Below are 11,956 nucleotides of genomic sequence, written 5' to 3' on the forward strand. Positions count from 1 at the left end.
ATGGCTGATCCATTTCCCTCTCAGCCTGAATCTCCCACCTTCTGCCCATACCCTTTCATGCCCTAAATAATCAAGAATCTATCAACCTCTGCCATCATCACGGTGGCTGACGTCAGAGTGGACAGAATCAGAGTGGTGATCGTGAGGCTTCAGCGAACTGAGTCTTCAGTCAGAGAAAGCAAAGGAAAGAAAAGCTCAAGGTGAAGTATTTTTTCTCCTTCCCTTCTTCATATCTGCTCATCTAGGGAAACAGAGATGAGAATTAGCCTAGTGGAATGCTCTCTTGTGGGTTTTGGAAAGCAGGAAGACCTCCAGTATCCCTGACTGCTACAACTGTGAGAAGTGCATCCAGTTGCAATCACTGTTAGGTGTTGGAGCTGGAACTGGATGAACTCCAGATCATTTGGGATAGCGAGGACATATAGAGAGGTAGCCACACCCAAGGTGCAGGACACAGGAAGCTAGCTGACAGATAGGAAGGGGAATGGGGTTAAGGAGCCAGTGCAGAGTATCCCTGTGGCCAACCTTCTCAACAACGGGTATATCACTTTGGATACTCTTGGGGGGTTGGGGGGCACAGAGACTGCCACTGTGACTCAGAAGGGAAGGGGGCAGATGAGGCATACAGTGGTGACAGGAGATTAGTTAGTTAGTGGACAGGAGGTTCTGTAGGCAAGAATGAGATTCCAGGCTGGATTGTTTTCTTCGGGGTATCAGGGTCTGATATATCTCAGATCGAGTCCTCAGCATTCCTAAATGGGAGGTGAACAGCCAGAAGTCATGGTCCTTGTAGCTACCAATGACATGGGTAGGATGAGAGATTAGGTTCTGCCTAGGGAGATCAGGGAGTTAGGTGCTCAGTTAAAGGGCAGGACCTTCAGGGTTGTGATCTCAGGACTGCTACCTGTGCCACATGCTTGTGAGGCCAAAACTAGGAAAGCTATAGAGTTTCATACATGGCTAAGAAGATGGTGTAGGAGGGAGGGCATATAATTTTTGGATCACAGACAAGGTAGGACCTGTACAGAAAAGATGGTTTGCACCTGAACTGGAAGACGAGCAACATCTGAGCAGAAAGGTTTGTTCATGCTCCACAGTGAGGTTTAAACTAGAGCTGCAGAGGGATGGGAACCAGAGTGCCAGAACACTTTGTGGAGAAATTGTGGAGGCAGATGTTGGTAAGACCTCAGACAATGTTAGGAATCAAAAGGTTGAGCATGGTGCAACTAATGTCCCATGCTGTGTATATTTCAATGCAAGAAGTTATCACAGGAAACTCAATATTAGTGCTGAAGATGAGGTAACTGGTTTACCATAGAGACAATGTGTAGTGAGGAGAGGCTGTTGATAGAGAAAAATTGGATTGAACAGGACGAGTTGCAATGTGAAAGGTGGACAAAATCAAAAAGATAAATACAAGACTGAAGGTATTATATTTGGATGTGCACACAATATGAAATAAGATAGATAAGCTTATAAACACTTAAAGAGTGGCAGGTATGATGTTGTAGGCATCACTGAATCATGGCTGAAAGAAGTTTATAGCTGGGAGCTTAATGTCCAAGGATACACAGTATACCAAAAGGACAGGAAGGAAGGCAGAGGGGGCAGCATTGCTCTGTTGGTAAAAATGAAATCAAATTAGAAAGAGGTGACGTAGGGTCGGAAGGTGTTGAATCATTGTGGATCGAGCTAAGAAACTGCATGGGTAAAAAGACCCTGATGGGAGATGTATTAAAAAAACCCCAAATAGTAATAAGGTTGTAACACACACAAAATGTTGGAGGAACTCAGCAGGCCAGGCACCATCTGGGAAAAGAGTGCAGTCAAGGCCATGACCCTTTGGCAGGACATCCTAGATGCTGTCTAGATACTGCCTGGTCTGCTGAGTTCCTCCAGCACTTTGTATGTGTTGCTTGGATTTCCAGCATCTGCAGATTTTCTCCTGTTAGTAATAAGGATGTGATCTACAAATTACAACCGGAGATAGAAAATGCATGCCGAAAGGGTGATGTTACAATAATCGTGGGGGATTTCAATATGCAGGTAGATTGGGAAAATCAAGTTGGTGCTGGATTCCGGGAGGGAGAATTTCTAGAGTGCCTACCAGATGGTTTTTTAGAGCAGCTCGTGGTTGAGCCCACTAAGGGATCAACTATTCTGAACTGGATGTTGTGCAATGAACCAGAATTGATTGGAGAGTTTAAGGTAAAAGACCCTTAGGTGCAAGTGATCATAATGTGATAGATTTATCCTGAAATTTGAGAAGGAGAAGCTAAAGCTAAATGTATCAGTATTACAGTAGAGCAAAGGGAATTACAGGGGCATGAGAGAGGAGTTCACCAGAATTGATTGGAAAAGAACATTGGCAGGATGACAGCAGAGCAGCAATGGCTGGAATTTCTGGAAGGAATTCAAAAGGCATTATGTGCATTCAAATATAATACCTTCAGCCCTATACTCACCGTTTTCAACTTTGTCCACCTTCTTACATTTCAACTCATCTTGTTGACTGCAATTTTGGCCTATCATCAGCCTCTCCATGCTAGGTGTCACACAACACATTTCCTCTGTTTGTAAACCAACTATCTCATATTCAGCACTATCATTCTAGTTCCCATCTGCTGCTAAGTTAGTTTAAACCCATCCAAATACCTCCAGCCAAACTACCCACAAGCATATTGGATCCCTTGGATTCAGGTGTAATCCATCCCTTTTGTACAGACCATACCTTCCTCAGAAGAAATCCCAATGAACCATAAATCTGAAGCCCCACCCCTCCTCCAGTTCCTCAGCCATGCATTCTGCTGCCAAATCATTCTATTCTTACCTCCACTGGCACGTAGCACAGGCAGCAATCCAGAGACTACTATTCTGGAGGTCCTGTTTCTCAGCTTTCTATCTATCTCCCTCAAAACTCTCTTCAGGAGTCTACCAAGGTCATTGGTGCCAATATGACCAAGACTTCAGTCTGCTCATCCTCCCCCTTGAGAATGCCATGAACACAATCCGAGACATCCCTGATCCTGGCACCAAGGAGACAAGATATCATCTGGATGTTTCTATCGTACCCACAGAACATTGTCTCTGTTCCTCTGACTATGGAATTTCCTATCACGACTGCAGTCCTGTTCACCTCTCTGCTCTTCTGAGCTACGGCACTAGAATCAGTGCCAGAGACCGGGTCACTGTGGCTCCCTGGTAGGTTGCCCCCTTCAATAGTATCTAAAGTAGTATACTTATTATTGAGGGGAATGGCCACAGATGTACTCTGTACCGGTTGTGCATTTCTCATACGTCTCCTCACAGTCACCTAGTTACTTCTCTCCTGCAACTTAGGGGTGTCTACATCCCTGTAGCTCCTGTCTAGTTCCGAATAGAGGGGTGTCCTTTTAGAATGGAGATGAGGACGAATTTCTTTAGGCAAGCAGTGGTGAATCTGTGGAATTCTTTGCCACAGGCCAAGCCTGTTTGGCATATTGGCCTTCATAAATCAACGTATTGGATACAGGAGACGAAATGTTATGCTGAAGTTGTATAAGATGTTGTTGAGTCCTGATTTGGAGTATTGTGTACATTTTGGCCATCTATCTACAGGAAGGATGTAGAGAAAGTTGAAAGAGTACAAAGAAAATTTACAAGCATGTTGCCAGGTCTGGAGGAACAGAGTTATAAGGAAAGATTGAATAGGTTAGGACTATATTCCTTTGAATATAGAAGATTGAGAGGAGATTTGATAGAGACATTCAAAATTGTGAAGGGTATGGATAGGATAAATGCAATCTGGCTTTTTCCACTGAGGTTGGGTGGGACTACAAATAGAGATGATGGCTTAAGGTAAAAGAGTGGTAGTAGCTGGTTGCCTCTCTGACTAGAGGCTCGTGACTAATGGAGTGCCGCAGGGAATGGAGCTGGGTCCTTTGTTGTTTGTCATCTACATCAATGATTTGGATGACAATGTGGTTAACTGGATCAGCAAATTTGCAGATGACACCAAGATTGGGGGTGTAGTGGACAGTAGGGAAGACTATCGTGGCTTGCAGAGGGATCTGCATCAGCTGGAAAAATGGGCAGAAAAATGGCAGATGGAATTTAATGCAGACAAGTGCAAGGTTTGCCACTTTGTTAAGACCAGCCAGGGTAGGTCTTACACAGTGAATGTTAGGGTACTGAGAAGTGTGGTGGAACAAAGGGATTTGGGAACACAGATACACAATTCATTGAAAGTGGCATCACCGGTAGACAGGGTCATAAAGAAAGCTTTTGACCCATTGGCTTTAATAAATCAATACACTGAGTACGGAAGATAGGATGTTATGCTGAAGTTGTACAAGACATTGGTGAGCCTAATTTGGAGCATTGTGTGCAGTTTTGGTCACCTACCTACAGGAAAGATGTAAACAAAGTTGAAAGACTGCAGAGAAAATTTATAAGAATGTTGCCAGGTCTGGAAGACCTGAGTTATAAGGAAAGATTGAATAGGTTAGTACTGTAGTCTTTAGAATGTAAAGGGTTGAGAGTGGATTTAATAGATGTATACAAAATTTAACAGGTATAGATAGAATAAATGCAAACAGGCCTTTTCCTCTGAGGTTGGGTAGGACTACAATCAGAGGTCATGAGTTGAGGGTAAAAAGTGAGAAGTTTAAGGGGAACATGAGAGAAAACTTTTTCACCCAGAGGGTTATGAGAGTGTGGAATGAGCTGCCAGAACAAGTGGTGCATGGAAGCCCGATTTCAATATTTAAGAGAAGCTTAAATAAGTACATGGATAGTAGGGATATGGAGGGCTATGGTCCCAGTACAGGTCAATGGGAGTAAGCAGTCTAAGTGGTTTTAGCATGGCATGGGCTAGATGGACCAGAGGGCCTGTTCATTGTTGTACTTCTCTTTGACTCTATGACCCTAAGATTCTTAGGAACATGATTTACTCACATTGGAATAAAAACATGGTTTCATATAATGGTGGAAGCGTCTCATATCTTTGTCTGAGTTATTTGAAGAAGTGATGGTAATGATTGACGAGGGTAGTGGATGTTGTCTACATGGACTTCAGTAAAGCACTTGACATATTTTCCTCATGGTAGGCTAGTGCATAAAATTAGGTTACATGAGATCCATGGTAAGTTAGAACCATAGAACACTACAGCACAGAAAACAGGCCATTCGATCCTTCTAGTCGGTGCCAAAACTTTATTCCGCTAGTCCCATTGACCTGCACCCAGTCCATAACCCTCCAGACTTCTTCCATGCATGTATCTATCCAATTTATTCTTAAAACTTAAGAGTGAGCCCACATTTATCACGACAGATGGCAGCTTGTTCCACACTCCCACTACCCTCTGTGAAGAAGTTCCTCCAATGTTCCTCCTAAACTTTTCCCCTTTCACCCTAATGCCACGTCCTCTCGTATTTATCTCTCCTAATCTAAGTGGAAAGAGCCTACTCACATTTACTCTATCTATACCTCTCATAATTTTGTAAACCTTTATCAAGTCTCCCCTCATTCTTCTACACTCCAAGGAACAAAGTCCTAAGCTGTTCAATCTTTCCCTGTAACTCAACTCCTGAAGACCTGGCAACATCTTAGTAAATCGTCTCTGCACTACTTCATTTTACTGATATCCTTCCTATTGTTAGGTGAGCAGAACTGCACAGAATTGGTTACAAAAGACAGAGGGCAGTGATGGAGGAGTGCTTTTCTAGCTGGAGGTCTGTGCCCAATGATATTCAACAAAGATCAGAGCTGGAACCTTTACTGTATCCAGTAAATAGAAGTGCTTGTTGGAAGCTTGATATATTGAAGGATTTTGGGTGCACATAGACAGATCCCTGAAGTGACAACACAAATGGATAGGATGACATGGCATATACTTCCAGTAATCAGTGGGCCATTAAATATAAAAATTGGGAAGTTGTATTGCAGCTGAATAAGACCTTGGCTTCGCCACGTTTGGAGCATGTGCACACTTCTGATTGCCGCATTTTTTGAAGGATATAGAAAACTTTGAAGAGAGTGCAGAAACAGTTACCACAATGATGCCCTTGGATTGGAGAGAATAACCTATAAGGAGAGTCTGGGCAAACATAGACTGTTTTCTGAGGGGTGACCTGACAAAAATTTATAAAATTATGAGAGTCATAGACAGGAAATAGTTAGAAATGCCAGAATACTAAAGGGAATGCCATTAACATGAGAGGTGTGTAAGATATTTACACAAAGAGTGGTGGATGCCTGGAACTCACTACTGGGAAAGGTGGTAGAAAAATATACCAAGGCAACATTTAGGAGGCACTTAAAATGATACATGAACAGGCAGGGAATAGTGGGATACAGACTTTGTACAAGCAGGTGGAAGCAATTTAAATTAACATCATGTTGACACAGAAAACATGTTTTAATATGTTCTGTGCTCTATGATCTTGATGTGCTATTTTAAACAAATTAGCAAAATTGATGATTGGAGATGTGTCAGGAAGTCAAAGTGATGCATGCAGGAGGTGCGGGGAATTGGCAACACTTTTCAAAAATACACTCTTTTAAAAGGAAAACCGATGCAATGACATTTGCTATCTGTGATGGAATGTTACAGATCATAATTACAAGGTAAATCCCATAGAAATGAGTAAGATTTAATCACCCTCCACTTTTTCATGAAAAATGGGATCTGTTGAGAGAAGCGTGACAAATGGCATTGCTGGATCCTAGCTTCTATGGTAATCACAAATAATTTAATCTTTTTATTCCAAATTTGGTTGTTTGTTACACAATTCCTTAAAACTCCACCAATGTTACAAAAGCCGAACGTATTAAGACCAACACGGAGTTTGACTGTGTAAATCCAAATTCTAGCCCGGAGGGCTCAGTTGGATAGTACTTATAGTCACTAAACTAACTGATGCCTACGAGGGAATGTCTTTTTTTTTACCATTTTGTATTGTTCCTGCAGTTTTACCATCATATAGATGCATAAAATTAACATAGTCAAGAAGCAAATCACAACAGTGGTGAAATAAGGAAAGAATATAATTGTGGGGAAGCTACCACTCGAAGTTTGAATAACAATGCTGGTGGGGGGCTGTCCTCTGAATTTTTTTACTTACCTCTGGGGCCATCCAGAAAGGGGTTCCAACAGATGTGTTGCGACGAAGGCATGTGCTAGTTAATTGAGCTGAAACACCTAATGCAGGAATTAGACCAATAACATCATGAAATGAAGCTGACATGTTGCCCAACAGCATTACACACACTCCCCCAACTATCTGCACTTATAGCAAAAACATGGTGTGCCATGACTACTCAGAAGATCCGCTTTTCCCTTCTTGGTTGCTGCCTGACATACTGAGTATTCACACCACTTTTAGCTTTCTTTTGGATTTCCAGCATCTGCAGTGCTTTAGCTTTATGTTACTCTGTAGTCACTGTTTTAAAGAACACTTAAGCAAATACTGAAAGGAAAACGGAAATACTAAAATAAAGAGGAGGTATTGGAACATCCATTCTGCTTTGCACTTAACCTGAAGGGCTGTTGATTGACTTCAGGAAATGGAGGGGAGCACACGAATCTGTATCTATTAATAGGGCAGAATTGAAGATGGTTGAGAGTATCAAGTTTCTAGGGATAAACATCACCAATAGTCTGTTCTGGTCCAACCACATGTTCACATTGACTCTCACAAATGTTTACAGGTGCTGCATTGAAAGAATCACATCCAGTTGAATCACAGCATAGTATATAATATCTGCTCTATTCAAGACGGCAAGAAATCTCAGAGAGTTGTGGACACAGCATAGTCTGTCACAAAAACTAGCAGCCCCTCCATGGATTCTGTCCACATTTCTTGTTGCCTCAGAAAAGTAGGTAGCATAGTCAAAAACTCCCCTCACACCCCATTCTCTCTTCTCCCACTTGCACTGGAAAGAAAATATAAAACCTTGTAAACTTGCACCCCCACCCCCCAGGCTACGGACAACTTCTATCCCACTGTTATAGGACTATTAAATGGACCTCCTTTGCACTTTAGGTGATATTTTGAGTTCGCAATATTACTGGTCATGTCCCTTGCACCTTATTGTCTACCTAAACTTGAATTATTTGGTAACTCTAACTTGCTTTTCTCTTGTACAACCTCAAATACTTGTGCTCGAAATGATCTAAATGGATGGCTTGCAAAACTAATATGTTCACTGTATCTCAGTTCTTTTGACAATAATAAACCAATACCAAACCAATTATTCAGTAAACTTGCAAGTAAGAATTAGCAATTTTGAATTCACAGATCTATAGTATACTCCCCAGCAATATAGACATCCTATGCCATACTGTTTACAGCACAAGGGTACCTAATTGTCATGAAATAGGGCTTATTTTTCTCAAGACAGCAAATGGTTTATATCAAATGCATTGTTGTACTTTATGCATATTCACCACATTTATTCATATCAAACACATCAATGGAAGACAAAGTTTCCGTTGCTGGGTAATGCTTTATTTACTGAAGGCCGGAATACAGAAATAGAACTGTGCTCAGTGTACATCCGTGTACTCAGAAATAAGATGTACGACCAGGAGTCTGAAAATACCAATCATATTCTGACAAACAAAAATATCCACAGTGTCAGGGATGCAGCCAAAAGTTGAAATATAATGCTTACATCTTGATGTTTATCAGAATGAATCCAGCTTCCACAAGAAATTTACGTACTTAGGTGGAAATCTATAAAGCTGAAATCTGTGAATCTAAACGGTTTGTCCTACAGCATCAGTTGAAATACAGAGGAATTAGATTCGAAATGCAATGCATTCGAGAGATTGAAGCATGTTTTGAAAAGATCTATGATAAAGCACATTTTATATCCACAGCGTCTGTGCAACTAGAAAATTGAGGCTTTTATATGGCTTGTGCTTGCTTTGCAGAGTGCAACCTGTCTCTTTTGATGAGAAGAAAATGCAAAATATTATGTTACACATTATAACAGAAGAACACTAGAACAGTTGATGAATATGTCAAATGATAATGTCTCACACAAGTACGGTTGCTGCATGAATGAACTTGTAAAGAGTAAGTTCAGATTTCAAATTCAATATTTGAAATATGAATTAATTTAGGAATAAAATTCATGATGAATCTACTGGCATAATGTAAAATCCATAGTGGCTCACTGCGTCCTTTAAAAAAGGTAACCTGCCATTAATACTCAGTATAGCCTCCACAACAATGTGTTTGGTTCATGAAAGTAAGCCCTTCATTTAATTCTGGCCAAGTAGCGATAAGCAGGTGTTGCAGCCATGCCAATGATGACCTCATCCCATACATGAATTAGAAAAATACTCTGAAAAAAGAAAAAAAAATGCTTTTCTCATTCATCTGGGAATTTGTACTTGCTCATAAATGTCATAACAGGTTTATTGTATGTTTATTTAAGGATTTGTTTATCAGTAATTTTCCATTTGCGCATCATCTATTAGTTTTGACTAGAACAGAAGGACACCATTCCCCAATTGTTTTATGCCCAACAGCAATTACATTGCTGGATAAGATGTTGTGAGCTGAGGTTCAGTGGGATAGAGAGACCTTAATTGCAGGGTAAACCTCCTTTGTGATTGGAATTTATGAGATAAAATTCATATTATCCATGGTCTTATTTAACTGCATATTCACATATCTATCCAAATACTTCACTACTAACACTAAATATCCATCTTCACTACTAACACTAAAGCCCATTCCAGATGCCTAGAATTCTCTGCGTAAAAACACATATCCTAAACATTTCCCCCTCCCAGTCTGCACCCAGCAAACGAAGTATTTAACAAGTGGGAAAAGATTTCAAAATGCAAAATGAAATTAGATATATCCTATAGAAACTGACTATCACATCAACGTTCCATTGAATTTCCTATACAGAAGCGTGGACCAACCATTGCTCTGAGAAAGATTTTTTTTTACACACAGCCTGAAAACTTCAAGGCTCTTTAAATAACAAACATGAGTCAATGTGCAGATGCTGGAAATCCAAAGCAACACAGACACAATGCTGGGCGATATCAGCAAGGAAAGCAGCATCTATGGAAAAGAGTAATTAGTCGATGTGTCAAGTTGAGACCCTTCATCAAGGCACAAGCAGCCATGAACCCACGTAGCTTAGAGGGAACATGTGTCGGTAAGTTTTAAACAAGACAAGGCTTTCATGCCACGCCTAGTCCCCCAAATCCACATTAAGAGACAGATTTCTACAAAAGTCATATGAAAGGATTCAAGTGAGGAAAACCTTTCGAATCTACTGAATCTGGTGAAATACTGTTGGACATCATTGTTCTTTTCTCGTCTTTGATTTCTACAGCCCAGAAATGCAAACACTTGGCTCCAAATTATAAAATGGAGTTCTTTAGAATTATGAAACAACAAACAAAAGATCCATTCCACAGTCTATATTATTTTTCCACAGGGAATGCTTCCCTTTTCGATTTTTCCATCCTACCTGCAAATAGTTCTTCACTGGCCACCAGTTTCATGCTTCTGATTTCAACAGCAGCATAAAACGTTGATTGGTTTCAACAGTTTCCATTTTCTTCAGTAACGTCTAAAGCTACATAACACAAAATGGCTTCCAGCTCCAGATTAGATGCGTGCCATGATGTGCTGAGTATGTGTACACCTTGGAACCAGCAGCAGTGAGTGTCTTCAATAAGCAATGACTTAGATTACGCCACAATTTGTTTCTTATACCCGATGATCAGCTGACAGCTGTAAAGGTGCAGCTATAATGATTTTCCAAAACAGGGAGCAGGAAGGAGATGATAGTTCCCCTGGGGTACCGGGTGGAGGATTCATTCTGGAAGAGCTGTCTTCATTATGTAATGTGTGGAAACAGATTAAAATTAAAGACAAACTTTGCAAAATCTATTTCCTATTATAATAGGCAAAATATCCGGAGAAAAAAAAAACGTAATAAAAGCAAATGCAAGGTTCAGCAACCTTTTCATTAAATTTCTCAGAATTTATGGTTCATGTACTGGCTTTCTAGAAATATTCCTAAAAAGTGAATAAATGAAGCCTTTTTTGAAAAAGCCGTTGATCATTGGTGTTACCAATAACGTTGGTGGCTCACCAGCAAGATTACCATTTTAACGATGTTCAGTCTGAACCAGCTGGTCTATTATTTCCTCCAAGACAGCAGAGCTCATCAGGTCCCAGGCAGTATCCTCGGCCAATCCACTCTTAACTGTTCCATCAATCACCTTTCTTCGGACTGCTGACAATAGGACAAGATGGCAGTGAATGGGATGATTTACAAAATAAAATGGGGACAAAATCGAAAAGGGTGATGAGTGTAGGACTGAAGATATTTTATTTAAATGCATGCATTATACAGAATAAGGTACAGAATAAGGTCTCTAACTTGTAGCACAGTTACAGACTGGTATGTATGAAGTTGTGGGCAAGGATCCAAGGATACACATTGTGTCTAAAGGACAGGCAGGTAGGCAATGGGGCAACTTCACTGGTAAAAAAAAAATGAAATCAAATCATTAGAAAGAGGTGACATAGGATTGGAAGGTGCAGAATCATTGTGGGTAGAGCTAAGAAACTGCAAGGGTAAAAAGACCCTTGTGTATTTTTCAGCAAATGAAGCAGCCAGTGGCTGTATGTAACAAGACCCAGTCAATATTTAGGTAGGGTGAATAAAAGGGAGACAACTATTAGGATCTTAGAAGTGCCAGAAAATGGACAACCCCAGAAAGAGGGTGGCTAAAAACATACCCGTGAAATCCAAAGGGATCAGCAAGGCCAAGTGCCCCACCATCAACCTGCCCATGGTCAACATTGACTGGGATCTCAACTACAGTATATGAGCTATATTAATAGAGTAGCTACAAGAACAGGTTAGAATAGAGTACTTGGCTATTTCTGAGTTGTTTCTTCCCTTCCACCATAAACAAGGTACAAAACA

The 11,956-nt window shown here is 40.7% G+C and overlaps 1 protein-coding gene across 1 annotated transcript in view; it reads right to left on the reverse strand.

The window, feature by feature from the left end:
* Positions 1–8,058, reverse strand: part of myo3a (myosin IIIA) — a 243,667-nt gene extending 235,609 nt beyond the window's left edge. The window contains exons 1-2 of the mRNA XM_059971447.1: positions 7,987–8,058; positions 7,105–7,263 (exon numbers count right to left, since the gene is read on the reverse strand). Of these exons, the coding sequence (XP_059827430.1) occupies positions 7,105–7,263; positions 7,987–8,058 (231 nt within the window). The remainder of the gene's footprint in view (positions 1–7,104; positions 7,264–7,986) is intronic.
* Between the last annotated feature and the right edge of the window lie 3,898 nt (positions 8,059–11,956).

This window comes from Hypanus sabinus, chromosome 6 (assembly GCF_030144855.1).
Source record: "Hypanus sabinus isolate sHypSab1 chromosome 6, sHypSab1.hap1, whole genome shotgun sequence".
NCBI lineage: Eukaryota > Metazoa > Chordata > Chondrichthyes > Myliobatiformes > Dasyatidae > Hypanus > Hypanus sabinus.